The sequence below is a fragment of the Sminthopsis crassicaudata genome, chromosome 3 (assembly GCF_048593235.1).
Source record: "Sminthopsis crassicaudata isolate SCR6 chromosome 3, ASM4859323v1, whole genome shotgun sequence".
NCBI classification, from domain to species: Eukaryota; Metazoa; Chordata; class Mammalia; order Dasyuromorphia; family Dasyuridae; genus Sminthopsis; species Sminthopsis crassicaudata.
Window position 1 is genome coordinate 611,425,020 of NC_133619.1, and position 23,667 is coordinate 611,448,686.

Here is a 23,667-nt window from a genome sequence, read left to right on the forward strand (position 1 = left end):
TGGGTGGGATGCTTCCAGTTCCAGAAGACAGCTTTAATATCCCCAGGGGCCAGGTTCCAGGGATTCCTGCAGGATCCCTCCAGGGCTGGAACTGCAAGTGTCTTTCTTGGAAAATGTGGGCTGTGATCAGCCTAAAGGCAGAGCAAGGCCCTGGGAGCATCAGCCAAGGAACACAAACAAAAATGCAAGGAGGCAGGCCCATGGCTCAGAAGGGTCCCGTCTTCTTGAAAAGTGCCAATTTGGCCAGTGTGTCCTTATGGGATGCTCTGCCTTTGTCAGAAATCCTAGAGAACATATTCACTTAGCTCCAGGAACTATGTCCAGTCTGTTGTCTCAGGGTTATGACCGCAGTTGATGCCAGATGGAGAAAGCTGATGTCCTTCATCTGGATGTCCCTGCACTTTAGGCATTTGGAGGCAGAGATATAGGTGCGGGCTGGTAAAGCATCATGTTTATTTACTGTGTAAATAATTTTTATGATCTTCCAAGGAAGTGGGTTTTTAGTCAGGAGGCTCTTACAGAAATACAGAAATATGAATAGAAATATGTGGCCTCGTTGCTCTCAGATTACGTCTGACAATGGCTAGGACCTAAGCTTTTTGGGAGAAAGCAGATATCCCACTGCAATGCTTCTTGTCTTGCCCCCTGGGCCTTTAGTGGTAGATTTGCTGCTTAAAAATGTCTCTTCTTTCAAGGCTCACTATACTCCTTGACCACAGAGCAAGGGAAATAGGCAATTAAGCAGGTTGTGTCTTAAGTCAAACAGGAAAACGGTCACTTTCTCCCCCATGGAAAGTTAGCCAGATCCAAAGGGAGTCCAAAGACCAGGGAAACCTTTAGGAAAGCTGCTCTCTGTAGGTTCACAGGGGATGGGCAGAGCGACACAAGGAGTTTACTCTCCTCCTTCCTCCCCAGGATCATGATCACGAAGCTGGAAGGATCAAGCTCACAGCTCATACGATCATCCCTCCAGACCTGCAGACCCCATCTAGTTTGAGCCTCATATTTTGTAGATGAGAAAAACAAGGCCCAGAGCAAGAGATTTGGTTAAGATCCTATGGAGTAAGCAGCAGGGCTGGATTTGAACTCAAAGGTCTCTCTTTCCTGTCACTCTCTTTCCAATGAGATAGCTCTAATGTTTTGTAAATGAGGAAATGGAGCCTTTCCTCCCAGTCTCCTCCTGCATTTCTTTCCCTGCTCTTTCTACATCCTATGTGAACAAGATGCTCCCTGGAGGGTTGGGAGGGCCTAGACCTTGTATAATTGGAGTTAATTGGATTTAAGCAAGGGAAGACTTTGCAAAGTCACCAGTCTCACTTTCTCCTCCGGAGTCACGTGGATCTTTCAGATATAGATCCGGAAAACTGGAAATGGCCCTGCAAAAGGGAAAACCTTGGCCTTTTAAAGCTTAAGATCCTTACTAGGTCTCAGTTTGACTGGAACAATCACCCATTCAGTGATTGACTAGGTAAGAAAGAAAAGAGCTGGTAAACTCATGATTTCTTTTCCAGGTTATGAGACAGCCCCGTAAAAACAGCTAGAGCAATAAGTCATTCGTGTATTGTGAATAAGGGGCTGTCAGGACCATCAGTGCCTTAGATGTCATCAAGAAAATCATTTGGTTGGGAGCTGGGACTCTTTCCCTCTGTTTTTCTGCTCAGCTGGGGCACGAGTGGAAGGGGGGCAGGATAAAGCGATGTTTGAGTGAGAAATGTCATGGGAGAGAGAATAGTTGGATTTGGAAATAGGAAGATTAACTCACTAAATTCACTAGCTGTCTAATCATGGGCAAATGATAATCAAGAGTTTATTTTTTTCATGCAAAATGTAGAGTCTCTCTGTCCTCCCTCCTTGGCAGATCCATCCGGAGGGTTTATTTGCTGTTGAAGGCCATTTTGTAGCTAAAAAGCATATCTCAAAGGAGGGCTACCATTGTAGCAAAGGCCCTAGAGCCCATGGCGTATGAGGAGCAGTTTGAACTAGGGATGTTTAGCTTACAGAAGACTTTTGGGGGGAGAAGAGGGAGTGGGTAGGCAATCAAAGCCATCTTCAAGGGTCTGAAGGGTCTGTGGAGGATTGAGGCCTGTTTTGTGTGGCCCAAAGGGCAGAATTAGGAACATAAGGTGGATGTGGCAAAGAAATTTCAAGAGAAATAGCCTAATAGAGCTATTCCAAAATATAATAATGGAGGTTCTGGGAAAGCAAGGATCTCCATAGGAGGTCTTCAAGGTTAGGTATTGACGACCTTCTCTTCACATTCTCTGTGACCTTATTGGCTCCATGGCTTAAGAAATTCTTTTCTGTTTGGATGACTCAGATCTCTATATCCAGCTTTAAGGCCCCTAAGCTTCAGGCTCACATTATCAATCACCTATTGGATCTTCCAAACTTGGCGTCCTACATGCATCTCAAACTTAAAATGTTTAAAACAGAACTTACCTTCTACATTGACCCCTTTCCCAAACTTTGACATTTCTTTTGAAGTCACCACTGAGAATTCAGTCTCTTGGGTCTATAACCTCACCATCATCTTCATCCTCCACGTCCAATCAGTTGCCAGATCTCGCCATGTCTACTTCTATGACATCCTTAATTCAGGCCCTTCTTCTCACCTGGATTATGCAACACCTGGTCTTCCTGCCCCAAGAATCTTTCTCCAGACCTGGCTCTAATGCCAAAGTGATTTTAGTGCTCGTCTATTTGACTCCTCTAATCAAGTGAGCCCCTATCTTTTCCAGGATAAAAAAAAACCTCTCTCCAGTCTCTTCTTCCAGCTTTGTCTAATCAACCTGGTCACCTTGTTGTTCATGATACTCCCATCTCTCTCAACTTGTCTTTTTGTACCAAACACCTTTCATCCCTCTCCTTACCTTTTCCTCATTAATCTTTAAAAACTCACATTCACTTTATGTGTAATCTTGATCTCATCTTCTAGAGCACACTCTTCTCTCAAGTTTTTACACTGTATTTTATTGCATTTATTTTTATATTTGTCATGTATATATCCCTCATATACTTGTCTGAACCAATAGAATGAAAGCTCAAGATTTTAATCTTTGTAAATCTAATCCTTGGGCAGCTGGGTGGTGATGTAATTAATGGTGCTGGGCCTGGCGTCAGGAAAACCTAAGTTCAAATCCAGTTTTAGACACATTAACCATATGACATTTCACCCTGTTTACCTCAGTTTCTTCTATAAAATGAACTAGAGAAGGAAATGAGAGACCTCACCAATCTCTTTGTTGAGAAAACCCTGAATAGGGTCATGAAGAGTTGGCCATGACTGAGAAATGAGACAACAGCAATCTCCAGTGTCTAGCACAAGGGCTTTATAAATGTTTGCCTGATGACATTCCATGTCAGTCCAGGTTGGACTTCTTAAATTCTATGAGTCCATGAATATCTCTAGTCTCAACGGACATGGCATCTGTAAAGTGCTATGCAAACAAAGTGTTTTATAGTTCAAGGAGGAGAGAAAAGATAGGTTTAGGGCTGGAATGAACCTGGGAAATTTCGGCTGATTTTCTAATTTGGCAGGTAAAAATGAGGTCAGAACAAGAGAAATGTCTTAAAGTTAAAGATGATAGAGCCAAATCTCAGACGCCCATCGACACCAGTGTCCTTATTTCCAGAGGGGGAAACTATGGCCTAGTGAGATTCTACTTACTCTAGTAGAGGTTGAATTTAAACCCAGAGATGGTGCTTCCCCTGATTTCGCTTTACCTCTTAGATCTGATCTGCTTCTCTCTTCCTTTCTCTACCTCATTTCCTCCCCTCCCCCTCCTCTGCCTTCTGTCTCTCCTCTTCTCCTCTCTCCTCCTCTCCCTCTTTTCCCCTCTTTCCCTCTTCTCCTTTCCCCTTCTCCCTATTCCTCTCCTCTCCCTTTTCACTTCCTCACTTTCCTCTCTTCCTCTCTTCTTCCCTCTTTCTCTCTCCCTACCTCTTATCTTTCCTTCTCCTTCCCTTTCTTTCCCTCTTCCTTTCCTTTTCCTTCTTTTTCTGTTTCTTCCCCCTTCTCCATCTCTTGTATATATCTCACTGTTCCTCTCTTCTTTCCTTCTCCCTCCCTCTTCTTCCTCTCTCCTCCTCCCTTTTTTCTCTCTTCCTCCTTCCTTCTCTCTTTCCCCTACCTTTTTTTTTCCTCTCCCTTCCCTAGGTGAATCCCTCTAATGTCCATAAAAGCTGCTATACTTTTGGAGGATGCAAAGAAATCCTAAAATCACAGAATCTCAAGAGCTAGAGGATCTTGGAGCCCATCAAATCCTACCCATTCTCAATCCCTTCCCAGCACCTCTGACAACCATCCACCCTCTGCTCAAAGACCTTCAGAGTCTGGTCCACTTAGTGCAGCAGAATAAGACTAATGTTTTTGTTTTCATTTTTGTTTTTACTTAATAGCCCTTCAGATATGAAGGCTGATATCATGTTCCTGATAAGTCTTTTCTCCATTAAAAAAAATATCCAGGTTCCTCCAACTGGTTCTTGTGTGGCAATTTCATGGAATTTAGAGCTGGAAGGGTCTTCATCCACAATACCATTTTAAAGGCCAATATGCTGTGGCCTAGTGATAGTGACCTGTCAAGATCTCTCCATAGGTAGATAAATGGCAGAAAAGAAAACAGCCTCTTTTAACCTGTTGGAAGATTTGTCTTACTCCTAGATGCTACCTTCAGAATCCAGAGTCTTTGGTTGTTGGTCAAACTCTGTGAGGTTTGGATCCCAGAACAACTAGTTTCTTTGATCCACAAACAAATCTTTCAAAGGAGAGAGAAAGCTCTTCTCTACAGGTACTGCCTTTCCTCTGAGAAGAGTTCATGTCCTTGAACATGAGCTGGGACAGCTGTCATATGTAGTGAGGGCAGCCCTAGGAGGCCAATCCACCAAGGGGAGTGCATTATGAGAGCCAGGACTTGGAATTTAGAGCTGGGAGGGCCCTTAGAACCCAGGATGTCAGAGCTGGGAGGGCCCTCAGAACCTGGGAGGTCAGAGCTGGGAGGGCCCTTAGAACCCAGGAGGTCAGAGCTGGGAGGGCCCTTAGAACCCAGGATGTCAGAGCTGGGAGGGCCCTTAGAACCCGGGAGGTCAGAGCTGGGAGGGCCCTTAGAACCCAGGATGTCAGAGCTGAAGAGGCTTGAGAACACAAAATGTCAGAACATGGAATGCCAGAGTTAGAAGGAAACTTAGAATATGGAATGTTAAGAGTTGAAAGACTTTAGAACAGGCAATATTAGAGATAAGGCAGAATGCAACTCATTTCTCTGGCAAGGAAGCTTAAGAGGACAGAATGGGGGACCATAGATCAGGGGAACCTTAGAGATGCTCATTACTGGTGAGGAAGCTGTAAATCAGAAAAGGTGAATGACAATATCAGATGAGAGGGCTGATCTCACTCAGGGAAGCTTAGGGAGGCTCCGCTCTGGGGATGGGGAGGTACGGCTGGTCAGAAGAAGCCACTTTTGCACTAAGATCTCTGGAAGACATGGCTGGGAGCCACTGAGGTGCCAGGTGCTGAGGGGAATCTGGGAGCAGCAGGTCAGCACCTCGGGGAGGGGTGACATTTTCTCTTAGCATCCTTAATGGCCCAGGTGTCTTCCTTACCTGTACCTCTCTGAAAAGACTCTAAAGGAGGCTGAGCTATCCCACAATTCCCTTGGTGTTTGGCAGACCCTGCTATCCTCCACTGCTCATATAGGGAATGATCCCAAAGCAGAGCAACATGGCTCCAGATCCCGCCCTCCAAGATGCTGGGACAGATCCCTAAAGAAGCTGGATGTGAAGCGGCAGAGTTGGGATACGGGGATGGCAGCCAGGAAATGAGGATCCCTTTATCCTCGGGAATGGGGGAAGGGAGCCACGGGTCCCCTCTTTCAGGACAACAGCAATGGAATTGGAGGGGGTAGAGTCCCTAATTAGAATATCTGACCCTCAAGATTCCAGATCTTAGAGACCTTAGAGCTTGAAGGGACCAGACCTCAGAGTCCCAGCTCCTCTGTTTTATAGAGGCGACTGACTCTGAGAAGGAAGGGGACTTGGCTTAAGGTCACACAGTGAGTTAGTGGCTGAGCCAGGCTAGGGCCTAGGCCTCCTGACCCCCAGTTCAGACCTCTTAATGATTTTTTCCAAATATATTGGCCGTAGCCTGGGTTTTTCCCAGGCCTCCACTGCTCCTTTGCTCTCCCCTACCCAAATTCCCCACCCCGCAAAAAACCCTACACGCTATTGGGGTTGTAGCAAAGCAGGTTGAACTCAAGGTTCTCGTCCCAGTGCCGAAGGAGGACAAAGAGCTGTTGAGCCGCAGTCTTGATGGAGGTCAGGGAGCGGCCCTCGGGGACCTTCTGCTCTCCCAGCCAGGCGCTGGCTTTGGCTGCCACCAGTTCCCACTCCACAAAGTAGGAAGCAGAGCTGTTTTCCAGCCACCCCAAGGCCACCGCTGTGGCCCACACCTTGCTGGCTTGTTCGGGCTCGTGAGACTCCAGCATCTGCTTGCTGTTGGCCCCAGGGAAGCTGTTGTCATCGGGAGAGTCTTCTGGGGTGGAGGGCAGGGACTCGGAGCAGGGGATGCGGCACAGGGTCTCTGAGCTGTTGGGGGAGAGCTGGTTGTGAGTGGAGGTCTGGAAGGCCCCGCCGGACTTTTTGGGGCCTGGACTCCTGGGCTCCACAGACAGGATGTCTTGGTTGCGGGAGGAATTGTGGGAGCAGGACGTCAGCGTCACACGGTGGCAGGTGAAGGGCGAGGTCCACTTGAGCTTCTCCATGGGGATGCCCGTGGCCCTGCAGAAGGCCTGATTGAGTAGGAAGGCCCCAGAGGCCAGCTGCAGAAAGACCTGGGGCCGGAGAGAAAGAGCAGAGCTCAGAAGCCATCCCTTCGTAAGTCCCCAACAGGGAAGTTGGAGTCAGACAGACCGGGCTTGGACACTTAGTGTCTGTGTGGCTTTGGACAAGACTCTTAGAATCTCAGTCTGCTCCATTAATTAAACTAAACCCAACAGTTATTAAGTGCTTATAACAGGCACAATGCTACGTTCTGGGAACACAGAAACCCCCCCTCAAAAAAACCCCCAAACCCTAAATAAACAATCCCTACCCTCAAAAAGCTTATATTCTATTGGGGAAAATAACATGTCTGTAGGCAAAAATGAGTCACAGTATCCTGGGGAGAGAAGAGATTCCAGTATGACTGGGTCCTATCAAAGGTCTTGTCTTGAATTTCTTCCACCATCATCTCATGCTCCTGCTTGTTGCCACTGAACAAAGATGGAGGAAATCACAAATTTGCTGAATCCTTCACCAATTTGTGTTCCATAATTGCAACTGGGCCCTCACTGCAGCAAGGCATTCCTAATTAGCTCACCAACTTGCTAAAACCATAGTGATTCTTCCAGACTTTTTATTCCTTCTTAAACCTATCATGGCTCTCCTTCTCTCAACTCTCTTAGGTGAGGATTTTGGTTTATTTGTAATATATTGTATAAATATTGTTATTGTTATATATAATATAAATATGGTATAAAAATAATTGAGGTCATTAGCAGAGTTCCCTCCTCTTCTCTCCTTATCAGCCAACATTCAGATACCTTTTGTTAATAGTTCTTCATCTATTATTATATTTTATTTATTTCTAATTTTAATTTTTTTATTTTTCCAAATACATTCAAAGATAATTTTTAATATTTGCCTTTGCAAAACTTTGTGTTCCAAATTTTTCTCCCTCTTTCCACCCCAACTCTTCCCAAGACAACAAGCAATCTGATACAGGTTAAACATGTGCAATTCTTCTAAATATTTCCATATTCTTCTTCAGCCATTTCACATCAAAAGATGGCATTTTTGCTTGCCAAGTCAAATCCTTCTACATGCACAAGAGTTCCTACTTTATCCTCTTCTCTCCAGAAGAGTGACCCCTTTTATCCCTATTCTGTCATCAATCTTCAGTCTCTCCCTGTATACTGCCTCCTATTGCTAACAAACATACCCATATCTCCTACATCCACAAAACTCTCCTTTGATCTGTCCATTCTGGATAACCTTAATTTATTTTCTCTCCTCCCTTTTCTGGGTAACCTCATGGAGAAGACTGCTACAATAGGTACCTCTCTTGGATTGTCTCCCATTGGTAGTCTGTCTTCTGACTCCATCAAAGTGTCTGTCTTCAAAGTTACCAATGATCTCTTAATGACCAAATGAATGACATTTTCTCATTCCTTTTTATTCTTGTTCTCTCTGCAGCCATCAGTCCTATTGACCATTCTCTTCTCCTTGATAGGCTTTCCTCTCTAGGTTTTCATGATCCCCCTCTCTCCTGGTTTTCTGTCTACTTACATGACCATTCATTCATTTTCATTATTCTTTGCTCTGTCTTTATCCAGACCACATCCACTAACTGAGTGTGTCTCACAGGGTTCTGTCATGGCTCCTACCTCTTCCTTTTCTATACTCTTTCATTTGGTGATGAGAAAATATGATTTATGATTTTCATAATTATTGATATATGTAATGAATATACTAATAATTCTCAGAGTTGTCTCTTCTGATTTACAATGAAGCTTGAAATGATCAAGCTATCCTTGATAACACTCTCCTGTGTTATCAGGAAGTCAAGGCAACATTCCCTCACAGAACTCTCATCTTGTCCCCCCCATCAAGTAACAGTCCTTGGGATTTGAAACAATTCCTTAAGAACTGTTCCCACTGGATTGGAGAACATTCATATTGTCCTATACTTGTGGGCTTGTCATGGGAAACCACTCTGAAACTGATTGTATTGTAATCCATCTTCCCTCTCCCTTCCCATTTGTGATTTGTGCATAAATCTCTACCTTTCCCATAAGAGGAGAAATTCCAGTTTGCAAACTGTATTTCTCATTCTGAACATGATTAATCACACTGTTTCTTGAACTCTAAAACCTGTCTCTGCTTCTATGGCACCAGCAATACTCAGTTTGGAGACCAAGATAGCAAAAATTCATTTAACGGTGATTTCAGATCTTGATTTCATCAGGAACCTCCATAGAGGTTCCAGCTATCACCTCTATGCTAATTCTCAGATCCATTTGTCCAGCCCTAAACTCTTTTCTTTTCTTTTCTTTTCTTTTTTTTTTTGGTTACCTTTTATTTTCAAAACATATGCATAGATAGTTTTCAACATTTATTCCTACAAAATATTGTAGTACAAATTTTTCTCCCTTCTTTCTTCTTCTTCCTTAGATAGCAAGTAACATAAATATGTTAAACATGTACAATTCTTCTATATATATTTTCACAATTATCATGCTGGATAAGAAAAATCAGCTCAAAAAGGAAAAAAATGAGAAAGAAAAAAAAAAGCAAGCCAATAACAAAAAAGTACAAATAGTATGTTGTAATTCACATTCAGTTCCTGCAATCTCCTTTCTGGGATAGATAGCTCTCCATTGAAATTATCCTAAATCACATCACTATTGAAAAGATCCCCATCCACCAGAATTGATCATTGTATATAATTTTGTTGTTGCTGTGTACAATGATCTCCTGGTTCTACTGACTTCATTTAGCATCAGTCCATGTAAGTCTCTCCAGGCCTCTCTGAAATCATCCTGCTGATTGTTTCTTATAGAACAATAATATTCCATTACATTAATATACCAAAACTCATCAACATGATTTTGATATTAACTATCTTGTGATGTCCATGTATAGAATCCCTTTTGGGTTGTTGAAAAAGAATATTTGCTCTGACCACTGATACCATGACAAAAACTTATTAGTCTCTGCCCAAGTGTTAGGAGTGCTAAACGCAGCTCAGAATGAACTGTGATTGGTAAGAACAACAAAAAGGAAGGTTCTTTTTCTTTTTCTAAGTTATAATGAGTAAAAGGAATCAAAGAAAAGGAAAGATTGCTGCTTTGGTTGGATGACACCAAATACTTTGGACAAGAATACTATTTAATTCTTATTTCTTGGCCAAGGATCTGTGGATTATAAAGTGCAGAACAAAAATCTCTTTCAGGTAGCTGACATCCAACAAAGATAAAAGGAAAAATAGTAAAAGATCAACTATTTGACTCTGATGAATTCCAGTCACTAGTCTAGATTGCATCTTGGGATACTGAAAGATCTCTGAAATATCATGCAGAGTGGAATGATTACCAAGGGGTTGGAGTGTGGCAAATGTTTGGATTTTTTTTAAAGAGAAGAAAATGGAATTTGTAAATTGGCAGACCAGGGATTTTTGGTTCACTTCTTGGCAAGATTTTAAAATGAACTATTAAAAAGATGGTTCGAACATATCTAAAAATGACCATGTGGTCAAAGAACTGGCACAGCTTCATAGAGAATAAGCCAGGCCAGACCAGCCTCATTTCCTTTGTTGATTGATTTAGTAGACTGGTAGATCAAGGGAATTATTGAGATTGTCTAGATTTTTAACAAAGCATCGAACAGATTTTTTCATGCCTTTCTTGTGGAAAACATCAGAGACACATGGGCTAGAGCAGATCTCTGAAATACCATGGAAAGTGGAATGATTACCAAAGGGTTGGAGAGAAGCAAACTTTTTCCACTTGTAACCCCTTTTAACCCAAGAAAATTTTCCATAACCTAGGCATATAAAATAGGTATACAAATAAAATATTTACTGCAAATAAATCTAAAAGAAATTCATTTTAAAACAATTCTTCAGGGCAACTAGATGGGGCAGTGGATAGAGTGTAGGCCCTGAAGGTCAAGACCTGAGTTCAAATCTAGCCTCAGACACTTAATATTTCCTAGCTTTCTTAACCTGGGCAAGTCACTTAACCCTAATTACCTAGGATGGGAGAGAAGAAATAATTCTTTAGTATACATGTAATTTTGCCATTTATTAAAGACAGAAGCAAATACTAATGAGATGGAAGGGCTTGTTTATTTTTACATGAAGAATTAAATCATGGCAAATACTTGATAACTTTTATTGTTGCCAAATTTTTCATCACTCCCACATACTGTTCATAATTCCATATAAAGTTGCAAACCACAATTTAAGAAAATCAAAAGGTGACAAAGATATTAGATAACTGAATAAACATCTAGAATGGTTTTAACAAGTTTAGATTCAATCTAAGGTGTTGAGATTTAACAGATGAATTTTTAAAAAGTTAATTGGAAGAGCATGGACTCTGAATTTTCTAAGTAATGGGATGGGGGAGGTGGTTTGTCTGAAAGAGATCTGTGGACTTCTTGGGTGACCTTAGAACCTGACATGGAAGCACAAAATCAGAGCTATGAGGGATCCTAGAATACAAAATGTAGAATGTTGATGCTAAGGAGGGACTATAAGAACAAAGAATATAAAACTAGAAGAGTTGACAGTGAACTTGGGAATCAATCAGTTTATATCTGCTCATTTTAGAAATGAGTAAAATGAGGTACATGGACATAAATGACTTGTCCAAGATCACACAAAAAGTAGATGCTGAAGATTAGAAGCCAGGTCTCCTAAAGTTCCCTCTAATATTCTTTTGGTTGAAGCATACTGAACAAGTGGGACACAAGAGATGATTCTGTTCAGCTGGCGCCTCGCCATTCTCTTGCACTTTCAGATGCTTTTCAGTGTTCCTTCTCCCTTGCAACTGATATCTGGAGAACCACTAGGCTATAGGGACATTTCTCAACCTAACGGATCAATCTTTTTTTAAAGTGGGAAGGAAGAGGCAGCCCTGTTAACTGGGGGGAGTGGGTAGAGGGTTGGGGTCTGGAAGGATGAAAAAGATGGGGAGGGGAGAAGGACAGAGGGGAGAGATAGGGATAAGAGAAGGAGAAGGGAGCAGAGCTGAGAGAAGTGGGAAGGGAATGGGAGAGAAAGTGGCCAAGAGAGGAAGTGGTGAAAGGAGGAAGTGAAGTGAGAGGAGCTGAGGGAGGAGAAATCTCCTCAAATGGAGAGAGGGGAGATGTGGTTGTTAATTGAAGAAATGTTTTTCTTTCACCTTCTTCTTTGGGGCAAGCTAGTGTCTTAGTGATAATGAGAATGTTGGCCATTGGGGTCCTTTCCCAGAATGATTTATCAAACGATAGATGATAGGGGAAGTGGATGCTCAGAGCAGTCAACTGTGTTCCTTGTGGGCAGCTGCAGCCTATGGTTTGGTCACAAGAAGTAGTTACGGTCAGGAGCCATGGCAGGACGGAGTCCGATCTGGAAAGGACCTAAAACTCTCTCAGATTTACAGATGAGAGATCAGAGGGCGGGGAAGCGGTTTGCCCTAGGGATTGCCAAGTCTTGTATTCGCTTCCTTCCAAGAGAAGTTTTTGCATTTAATTCTAGTTTGGCTACATTCTTAATTATCTTCTGTTTTATGATCTCTGGATCACTTGGTGTTGATTTGGATATAGAAGAGACCTTAGGGCTGAAAGAGGCTTTGCAGATCTGCTACTTTAACCCATTTTACAGATGAAGAAACTGAGGCTTCCTAGTAACCTGCTCATGGTCACTTAAGTTGGAGGTAGCAGAACTGGGATTTGAACTCAAGGCTCTTCGAGGTTCTGAGGTACAACTCTTTCCATCCCATGCTGTGGTGGTGGGGGGTTTCATTTTTATTTCGGTGAGAGAGATATCACTGATAGCGAAGCCTTACGGTTATGGACGGTTATGGACTGGGGATAATGGGCAGTGCCCTTCCCCAGTGACACCCCTCCCCTGCCGGCCTTCATACGCATCCCAAGTGTCCCAAGACAGGTGGTCACATGCACATATGTTGGGGAACTCACCAGAGGTAAATAATCCAAGCTCTCGGTCTCAAGGGAAAGCTCCTGGGACTGGGAAGATGGTGCTGGGGCTTTGAACACCAAGCCCTTGGTGGCTCGACTCAATAATCTGCTCTTGTTCAGGTTCAGCCTGTCCAAACACAATGGGGCAAAAGGACAGAGTTGGTGTGGGGAGTTTTCCCTCCGTCCCCCTGCTCCAGAAGCCTTCTCCAGGGCCTCCCTGAAGCTCCCAGAGGTCACTTACCATGGAGGCCGGGTTCTACTCTGCCCAGTGTACCACCCTGCCCCACCCCAGACACAGAGCCAGCCCTCTCCCCTTCCTGTCCACTGCTCCTTTCCACTCTCGGACCTCTGATTCAAAGCAATCCTCAACCTCCTGATCCTTAGAACACAGGAGGTCAGACCTGGGAGAGCCCTTAGAACCCAGTATGTCAGAGCTGGGAGGGCCCTTAGAACCCGGGAGGTCAGAGCTGGGAGAGCCCTTAGAACACAGGATGTCAGAGCTGGGAGGGCCCTTAGAACCCGGGAGGTCAGAGCTGGGAGGGCCCTTAGAACCCAGGAGGTCAGAGCTGGGAGGGCCTTAGAACCCAGGATGTCAGAGCTGGGAGGGCCCTTAGAACCCGGGAGGTCAGAGCTGGGAGGGCCTTAGAACCCAGGATGTCAGAGCTGGGAGGGCCCTTAGAACCCGGGAGGTCAGACCTGGGAGAGCCCTTAGAACACAGGATGTCAGAGCTGGGAGGGCCCTTAGAACCCGGGAGGTCAGAGCTGGGAGGGCCCTTAGAACCCAGGAGGTCAGAGCCGGGAGGGCCCTTAGAACCCAGGATGTCAGAGCTGGGAGGGCCCTTAGAACCCAGGAGGTCAGAGCCGGGAGGGCCCTTAGAACCCGGGAGGTCAGAGCCGGGAGGGCCCTTAGAACCCGGGAGGTCAGAGCCGGGAGGGCCCTTAGAACCCGGGAGGTCAGAGCCGGGAGGGCCCTTAGAACCCGGGAGGTCAGAGCCGGGAGGGCCCTTAGAACCCGGGAGGTCAGAGCTGGGAGGGCCCTTAGAACCCGGGAGGTCAGAGCTGGGAGGGCCCTTAGAACCCGGGAGGTCAGAGCTGGGAGGGCCCTTAGAACCCAGGAGGTCAGAGCTGGGAGGGCCCTTAGAACCCAGGAGGTCAGAGCTGGGAGGGCCCTTAGAACCCAGGAGGTCAGAGCTGGGAGGGCCCTTAGAACCCAGGAGGTCAGAGCTGGGAGGGCCCTTAGAACCCAGGAGGTCAGAGCTGGGAGGGCCCTTAGAATCAAGGAGGTCAGAGCTGGGAGATACCTTAGAACCCAGAATGTCAGAGCTGGGAGGGGGGTATCTTAGGACATAGGATGTAAGAAGTGGGAGGATCTTAGAATATTAGTGTTGGATCACTCTTCATTTTATAAAGAAAATGAATCCTAGAGAAGGGAAGGGGTTGCTTGAAGAAAACAGAGAGAGTATCTGAAAACTTTAGTCTTTTCAATCATCAAAGACCTTTTCTTCCAGCCTCCTGTCCTGCCCCAGTTCCCTGTCCACATTGCCACGGCCCCTCCTTCTAGGAGGATTAGGTCCAGGGCCTGGCCGGTGACAGGACACAGACAGGGGCCATGTTTGTCCCTGAGTGCCTCCTTCCACCCCAGAATTCCCACGTTCCACTTGCTTAGCTCCTCTTTGCCAGATAGGCAGGGTCTGAAACTCATCCACATGGAGCTTTTAGGCCTCAAAGAGTTCATCTCTCAGGGGGTGAAGGATTGCATTCTATTCATTCTTTCGACCAAGACTTTGCTGCTTGTTTTTCTTTTTAAAGGAATGCTTTATTGATGGCTTTTGGTTTTAATCTCAGTTATTCTTCTTCCCTTCTTCCTCCTTGCCCCCGGCCCTTGTTGTATTTACTACTAGATAATGTGTTGGATACTCTACACATAATCCCCCACCTCTTCAAGGAAAGTAAGAAGGTCCATTAGAGACCTGTATTTTAAGAGATGATAGCTCTCAATCCCAAAGAATGATTCTTAATTACAGGCCCTGTGGCCATTGCATGGAGGACACAGTGATGGGCATGTGTCTATCTCAAGACCCTTTATTTGCCCCTTTAGAAAGCTGCCCTCTATTTAACTGCATGACCACTCTGAGGCTCTGCCCCTCCCCAGTTCAAGGGATGGAAGGAAACGCCGGGTGATTGGTTCTTACCTGGTCCCCAAGAGGGTCTCTGAGGCCCTAAGGCTGGAGCCGGGATTGAACAATGATTTGTACAGAGAACCTGGGGAAGAATGCAGAATCCTAACATGTTAGAACTGGAAAGGACTTTATAGATGGGCAGAGAGAATTAAACTTGTTTCCATAGTGGTAAGTCTGGGTTCGAGATAGCGCCATATTGCCTAGAGAGCTGAGCTTGGAGTCAGGAGGACTCATCCCGAGTTCAAATTAAGCCTCAGACACTTAATAGCTGCGTGATCCTGGGCAAGTCTCTTCACCCTGTCTGCCTCAGTTTCCTTACCTGTAAAATGAGCTGGAGAAGGAAATGGCAAACACTCCAGTATCTTTAACAAGAAAACCCCAAACAGGGTCATGAGGAGTCAAATACGACTAAAACAAGTCAACAAGTCTACCAGTTTGTTACTTTCCCACCCCCTTTTCTAAGTAAATTGCCCTTGGGTCCAAAGAACTGGTATTCTTTCCATTTTCCATTTGAGTAAACTGAGACCCACAAAGGGAAAACAGCCTGTGGAAGAACTTATGGGAGAGGAGCATTAAGATGCCTTCTCCTAGTGTAGTACAAGGGTTTCCCTTGCTATACCACAATTCCTCCTTCTGCTTTCTCAGGGTGAGTGCTGAGGAAAGGAAAAGGTCCCATTTTCCATCCTTCCTCCTTGGGCCCTTCCTCTAAGGCCCTGAAAGCCTCCATCAGGGATGGATATGGACACAGCTACAAAAGCTTGACCCAAAGCATCCTCGCTTTTCATTGTCTAAAGGAAATTTAAATCAAAAGACATTGCGCCCAGTGTGGGACCTCTTCCTCAGCTGCCCACCTCGGCCCTGAATTATAAAACCAGCTCTCTGGCCCAGTGGTAAGTGCTCCACCCTGAGAGGCCGTGCTCCTGCACCTGCATATGCTCCCCCTTCCTCTGAGGGTCCTGCAATGGTGACTCTTAAGAATTAAGTTGAAAGGGATCATACAGGCCCACTCCTTTATTTCACATGAGACCACGATCTTGGAGGATTTGCCCAAGAATGTACAAGCAGTCATGGGCAGGACCAGGGTTCATACCCAGAGTCTCCATGTCCGCCAGACTACTGCTTTCCAGAAAATGAAATTTAGAGAAAAGAATGATTTATCTAAGGTCACTGAGCAAATGGGGGAGACTAGAAAACAGGACTTCCAGTGTTGGAATGTTCTGTGGGAGCCTGTGAACTGGGCAGTCCAAGAGTTCTGTCATCCTCTGGGGGAGGCAGGAGGAGAACAGAAGGAGAACAAAAGGAACCCTGGACTCTGGCAGCAAGCGGGGTCCTGGGCAAAGGGATACAAAGGGAGATGGAAGGAGACCATTCACTCACGGTCCCGAATGCTGGTTCTTTCGGTTCTGATGCTGGAAGGTGGGCTGGCAGACACAGTGTTTTCTTCCATATCTGCAAGAGAGAAAGCCCAGTGAACATCCTCCTTCCCCCAGCTCTTCATTTCTTCACTTCTCTCTCTCTCTTTCCTCTTTTCCTCCCTTTCTCTTTCTTTTCACCCATTTTCCCTCCTTCTCTTCCTTCTTCCCTTTCTTCCTCCCCCTCCCTTCCTCCCTCTCTCCTTTTCTCCTTTTTCCTTCCTTCCTTCCTTCCTTCCTTCCTTCCTTCCTTCCTTCCTTCCTTCCTTCCTTCCTTCCTTCCTTCCTTCCTTCCTTCCTTCCTTCCTTCCTTCCTTCCTTCCTTCCTTCCTTCCTTCCTTCCTTCCTTCTTTCCTTCCTTATCTTTTTTCTTTCATTCTTTTTCTTTCTCTTTTTCTCTTCCTTCTTTCTTCCCTCCCTCTCTCCCTCCCTTCTTTTCAGATGCAAGTGGGGTTATGTGACTTGTCCAGGATCACACAGCTAATGAGTCAAATTTGAATTCAGGTCTACTTGATTCCAGGTCCAGTGCTCTACCCACTATGGTACCACCTTGTTAAGGCATATGGAGCTGAGGGTGATCTTGAAAGGTTTCAAGTAAAAGATGATATTTAGGTGGTATCACAGTACACAGAGCTCAGGAAGACAAGTTTACATTGAGCCTCAGACACTAGTGGGGAGATTCTAGGCAAGATCTTGCTTGCCTCAGTTTACTTAACAATATAATGGAGATAATACTAGTACTTAACTCCCAAGGCTGCTGTGAGGATCAAATGAGATCATATTTGTAAAGTGTTGTGCAATTTTTTTTCATTTTATTATAGCTTTTTATTGACAAAACATATGCATGGATAATTTTTTCAACTTCTGTTCCAAATTATCCCCTCTTCCCCCCATCCCCTCCCCGAGATGGCAGGTAGACCAATACATGTTAAAAATGTTAAAGTATATGTTAAATGCAATATATGTATGCATATTTATAAGTTATCTTGTTGTGCAAGAAAAATCAGATTTAGAAAGAAGGTAAAAATAACTTGAGAAGAAAAACAAAAATGCAAGCAAACAGGAACAAAAAGAGTGCTAATGCTATGTTGTGGTCCACACTCATTTCCCAGTGTTCTTTCACTGGGTGAAGCCAATTCTGTTCATTACTGATCAATCGGAACTAGTCTGAATCATCTCATTGTTGGAAAGAGTCATTTCCATCAGAATTGATCCTCATACTGTATTGTTGCCATGTACAATGATCTCCTGGTTCTGCTCATTTCACTCAGCATCAGTTCCTGTCAGTCTCTCCAGGCCTCTCTGCAATCATCCTGCTGATTGTTTCTTATAGAACAATAATATTCCATAAAATTCATATACCAAAACTTGTTCAGCCATTCCCCAACTGATGGGCCTCCACTCAGTCTCTTGCCCTACACAAGGGCTGCCACAAACATACAGGCCCCTTTCCCTTCTTTAAGATCTCTTTGGGATATAAGTAAGTGTTGTGCAAATCTTAAAAGAGTTACATACATGCTAACTAGAATGATGATGATTGTTATTCTACAGTATGGGAGACAGTTGTGTATATGAAATAGGTTGAAGACTGCTTTGACTATAGAATGGTGAAGGGAAGAAGTGTGTGTGTGTGTGTGTGTGTGTGTGTGTGTGTGTGAGTTCATATGCATATATTTGTATGTACATGTGTATATTTATGTATATGTGTGTGTGTGTGTATCTATTTCTCTCTCTATACTGAAAAGGGATGTCGAGGCCAGATTATGAAAGGTTCAGTCCCAGAGCTGATGAAGAATCAGTCACTAGAGTTTGCTGAAGAGCCCATGACGTGATCTGGCTCACGCTTAGAGAGAGTCCCTCGTGCAGCTGAGGGAAGGACGGATTGAAGACCTGAGAGGTCTTCGGGAAGTTCTAGCATTCGCTCAGTGATGGGGACCTATCAGCACTTGTTTATTGGAGACAGACTGGGCCCCAGGCCTGGTCTGCTGTCCGGAAATGTGCAGCTGGGGATTCCTGGCTGCCTTGCGTCTTATCTGTACCAGAGAAACCTCTTCCCCCTGGTAGCTCCCTCCAAGCTCTTCTCACGCTCCATCCCTGTGATCTCAGCTGTGGATTGGCTGGTTTCTCCCTGAGCCTCCATCTCCTCCCCCCCCCTCCCAAGGCTGGGGTTAAGTGACTTGCCCAGGGTCACACAGCTAGGACGTGTTAAATGTCTGAGACCACATTTGAACTCGGGTCCTCCTGAATTCAGGGCTGGTGCTCTATCCACTGCGCCACCTGGCTGCCCCATCTGCACCTCCATTTTAAGGACATGGCCCAGGCCATAGATGCCGTCAGCCCTCTGCAGGAGGCTCTGTTGACTGGTTTTCTTTCAGGGCCTTATTGGACTCATCCCCTCTACCTTTTCCTGCCCTGGCCTCCCTTTTCTGTTCCATTTTATAGGTTTTCTTCTCCCATTAGGATGCAAGCTCCCTGAGGGCAGGGACTGCCCCCCTTTTTGGCTTGTCTCTGTAAGAATCCCCACACTTAGCTCCAGCTCTGGCACACACAGTAAATAACATTGTTGACAGACAAGACTGCCTATTTCTACCTGCTGAAGACAAAACTTAAAGCTCAGTTCTGGTGATGGTGGATTAGAAGCAGTGTTTTCTGGAGAGGAAGGAGATTGATTGCGTCCCAGGGGTTTTAAAATAACCAAATCCAATGTGACCTCCCCTTGCTCTGCTTTAAGGGGAAACTCAAGGCTTTTACAATGATTTGGAGTTGGGCTGGGTGGTCTCTAAGGTACATAACATTCCATGTTCTAAGGGTCCTTCCTGCTCCGATGGCCTCTCTTCTAAGCCCCCTCACGGCTCTGATACCTCTGAGGTCCCCCCAGTTCTCCAGTCTGCATTCCTCTGCTTGGATATTCTAGGTCCTTGGGTCCTTCCCAGTCCTTCCCACGATCTGTGTTTGGGAATGCTTGGCAAGTGTTCCATGAGCCGATTTCGGAAGGGGATCTCTAAGTGCCGCATCTTCTTATTGCCTTGGGTGACCTTACTTCCCACAAACACAACGCTGTATATATAAGCCTCAGGTGTCCCCCAGGCCCTCCCGCTAATGATGTTAAAACTCAGGAGGAGCCGCACGCCACAGGAAGGAGATGGAGAGGAAATGTGCTTGGGGAATGGGGCTCCGCCAGCAGTGGGGCAGGATGTGGGGGGTGCTCATGGTTCTCTCATGATCAGGGGAACTGAGCGGAGACGTCTAACTATTCACAAGTCGACTTCCCTAGTCCCCTGGACATTTACTTCCACAGCAATTGGCCAACGTCAAGGACTGGGGACCCTTAAACTGACTAAGAAGGCGCCTGAGCTTCCCCTCCATGGGTGTACTCATGTACAGAGAAGAGAGACAGAAAGAGGCAGAGAGAGGGAGATAGAGAGACAGACTGAAGGAGAGGGACGGAGGTCATGTGCTGGTGCCAGACGTCCCTTGATGGTTGCTGATGGGCCTGCCCCCTCTCCTGCCTGCTGGTTGCCAGTTGGAAGGTGAGAAGCAGTGGGCAGGCGTCCCTAACAGTGGAAGGCTTCCAGAGCAGGGCCGGAGAGCTGGAGGGACTCCAGCAGCCCGGGGTTTGGCGGGGCCTTTTCTCGGCATCCGACGGCTGCCAGCCTCCCAGGCCCTGGGTGCAGTCAGGGTGTGGATGGGGGGGGGATGGTGGAGGTGCCACGGGAGATATCACTCAGCAGGTTGGGGGCCGGGCCCAGGAGGTGCAGTTTGGCCTCTAGCACGAGAGCTTGGTGGAGCTGGCCATGAACCGGGCTTCCCACAGAGGGAAGGCAATGGTTACCCCCTCCGGCCCTTATTTCTGAGGCCCGGGTGCTGGTCCCAGCCCCGCCACCAGGTGGAGGCCCCGAGCACGTCTGTGTACCCTCTTCCAGTCTCCCAAATATCAGGGGCGACCCCGGGTTAAAGGTCTCTCTCAGCCCCAGGGCTCACGCCCTCTGTGTCCCTTCCGGCCCTCAGCTCCTGTAACCCTAAGTCACGAAGGAAAGAGCGGGAAGCGGGGAGGCTGAGGGAGTCGGGAATCTCGGTCCAGACCTCGGCTGGGCCCCGAGGGACGGTGAGGCAGTCTGGGAGCCTCAGCTTGGATCGCGGGTTTTAGAGACTCGGGACTCCTGAAACCTGAGACACCGGCGCCTCCTCTGGGCATCTGGCTGGGGGGGGGGGGGGGGGACTGCCACGGGTCCTTTCTGGTGAAATCAAACGGAAAATCAGGCGGGTTTATCCCGACACCGAGGTCACAGACTCCTAGGCCCGCAGCACAAACACCTCGATGGCGGTCCTGCCACCTAGCGGCCGACGCAGGAATCAGAACGCTTCATTCCCGGCTTCCAAGGAGCCAGTCCCAATAAACACTTTGGAGCTGAATCGAGGCTGAGGAGACACTTTGTGGACAAGGAGCTCGTGGGCCGCCAGGGGCCTCCCTCCTCAGGGAAACAGCCACCATCCAACATGTCCGTGGCCCAGAGCCTCTGTCTAGTCCTCTTGTAAACGGGCCAAAGTCCCAGCAAGTCCTCTGGGCCTTGTAAGATACCAGGGGACAGAGGCATGGAGAACCACGTGCTCTTCCTCTTTTTCTTTCTTTCCTTTCTCTTTTCCTTCCTTTTTTTCCTGAGGCTGGGGTTAAGTGACTTGTCCACGGTCACACAGCCAGGGCGTGTTAAGTGTCTGAGGAGAACTCGGGTCCTCCTGACTTTGGGACTCATGATCCAACGCGCCACCTCGCTGCCTCCCTCTGTCTTTAGAGAACATCTACCCCAATACCTTTATTTTTCTAGTTTGAAAAACTGAAGGTCAGAGATATTAAATGGCTTAAGCTTACACGTCAAACAAATTGTAATTTGGGATTTAGAATCCTTCCATAGACTACTCCCATTAATAATAAGCTGACCTCCCCCCCCCCAGCCATACAGTTCTCTATAGCAGTTCTCAGTCATATTCATGATTGGGAAACGAGCCGTAGCCTGCTCCTGCCCATCATGAACACCGTCCTTTGGGCGACTCTAATTCTGAAGTCCCTGTGGCCCTCTTTGACTTGAGGAATATCACGTCCCTGGGAGAACACTGGTCTAAAAAGATGCTCCTTCATCTTCAGACTGAAGTCATTAACATAAAGGCCCCGTATCATTTTCTAAACACAATGCAGATCATTTCTCCTTTTTGGCTGAGTCTAGCCCAGTGGCCCTCAAACTTGTTAAGTAGGGGCCCGTTCCCTGTCCCTCAGACTGTGGGAGGCCGGACTATAGTAAAAACAAAAGCTCCCACTGTCTCCGCCCCTCAGTCCATTTGCCATAACCTGGCTCCACATAACCGTCCTCAGCGGCTGCATCTGGCCTGCGGGCCGTAGTTTGAGAACCCCGGTCTAGAACCGAGGGTTTCATCCAAGATGAAAATGCTGGTGGATTGTCCATCGAGCTACATATTAGGCCATCTTCACCCACTTGCTATTTCTTGTGTGGAGAGGGAGGCCGAACTCTCTCCAATGGATTATGGACGTCAGTCAGAGCTCAATCTTAGTCCAATCAACACAGACCTATCTGTAAACAGGCGCTTTTGGAGGCTCTCCCCATCTCCTCTTGAACTGGACTCTACATCAGACCTTTCCCACAACAGTGACATTTTTGGTGAGTGCGTCTCTTGCTTAATATTACTGCTTAGAAGCTCATCAAACAAAGTTCTCTCTGCTATTAAATCTTTCAAAATAAATCTTTCTGAAACACATATAGAAGGTACCTTTCTTGGACTAATTAGCACCTTGAAGGTTTAGCTTTGTTTTACAAAATCAAGTTTTAAAAAGTCAACAAACAACAAATACACTAAGATCCTTTATTCCCTACATTTTCCAGCCAATTTCAGTGTGACTGTAAAGATGTAGCCTCCCATGGAATATCTTCTGTGGAAGTCTGTTACTCTCTTATGCCATCTGTTAAAGATGCTCTTGTGTATATTAACTTTTAAACATAAGAACTTTGTACAGATGGGACAGTGGATATATTAGTAGTCTGTCGTTACTGGTATTCTCTTGTTTACCTTCATTATTTTTTGAAATGATAAAGTTGAAAATCTTTTTTTTTTTTTTTGCATGACTGTTATTTTCCTCTTTTTCAGATATCTTCAGAATGAATTCATCAATGTCTTCAAAACTTTGGCACAGTAATCTTGTATGGACTTGGTCCCAGAGTGAATCAAGGAAGGAAGGATTTTTGGTTGGTGTTAGTTTTTTTCAGGCACATCTGATTTATTGTGGTCCCATTTAAGATGATCTTGATAAAAAATACTGGAATGGTTTGGCATTTCCTTCTCCAGCTCATTTTGCATATAAGGAAACTGAGGCAAATAGGATTAAGCGATGTGCCCAGAGAGTAAATGTCTGAAGCTGCATTTGAATTCATGCAGATGAGCCTTCCTGACTCCAGGTACTGTGTACTATGGCATCACCTAGCCACACTAACAGCTAAACTCCAATGATTGAATTTAGGCAGTGGGTTTTGGGGGACAGAACAATCTCTGGAGTCAAAGGTTCAAATCATACTTTTGATGTCCATTATCTGTGTGACTCTGAGATAAGCCATTATGTTCCCCTGACTCCAGTGTCATTTGTAAAATTTCTGAAGTCCTTTCCAGACCTAAAACTAGGAATCTCTGAGTGTGAATATAATATGCCATGAATCTCTCTCTACAAAGTTGGGCAGAGCCCAAATCTCTGCTTTGTTATCATCAATACCTCCTCATATCTTTATCAATGACTGCATCCTGGAAGAAAGAATCACAATCTTCTATTTTTAGTTTGCAATATAAACTCCCCCTGAATTCTATAAGAATACAAGTATTATCATGGTTTTTTTAGTTGAGTTATATGAATCTTAGGGTAGAAATTATTAGTTCATAGTCACAGAGACAATAATTTTGGAGTTGAAAATTCAACCAAAGTCTTCCTGACTCCAAGCTTATTTGTTTACTCCAAAGAGTAAAGAATAAATTGGTTCTCAGTTTACTCAACTATAAAATAGTGAATTTCTAACTCCAAATTCTGTGATTCCTGATTCTGTCTCTGGCTAAATTTTTGGTTCATCTCAAGATATTCTTAATGTAGATACCTTACATCAGCCCTCTCTTCTGCCAGTTTATAACCCATTTAGGTCTTGAATCACTTCAGATTCCTTAAGCTTTACCCCACCTGCCTGGATTCTTGACCTTCTGCTTTCTTTGACCATTGACCATTGTCCGCTTTTTTTGTCCCTGCCCCCAGTGGATGATCCCTGCCCTTCATCCTTACTGCATCCTTACTTATAGTCCACCTCTCATATTCTTTT

General features: G+C 45.6%; 1 protein-coding gene across 3 annotated transcripts in view; it reads right to left on the minus strand.

Annotated features, from left to right (window-relative positions):
- Positions 1 to 6,110: 6,110 nt before the first annotated feature.
- VWA5B1 (von Willebrand factor A domain containing 5B1) overlaps positions 6,111 to 23,667 on the minus strand; it is a 117,997-nt gene continuing 100,440 nt past the window's right edge. For all 3 annotated transcript variants that reach the window (XM_074306040.1, XM_074306038.1, XM_074306039.1), the window contains 4 exons: positions 16,275 to 16,346; positions 14,910 to 14,979; positions 12,718 to 12,844; positions 6,111 to 6,824 (listed from right to left, as the gene is read on the minus strand). In XM_074306040.1, the coding sequence (XP_074162141.1) occupies positions 6,210 to 6,824; positions 12,718 to 12,844; positions 14,910 to 14,979; positions 16,275 to 16,346 (884 nt within the window). In that variant the 3' untranslated portion in view covers positions 6,111 to 6,209. The remainder of the gene's footprint in view (positions 6,825 to 12,717; positions 12,845 to 14,909; positions 14,980 to 16,274; positions 16,347 to 23,667) is intronic.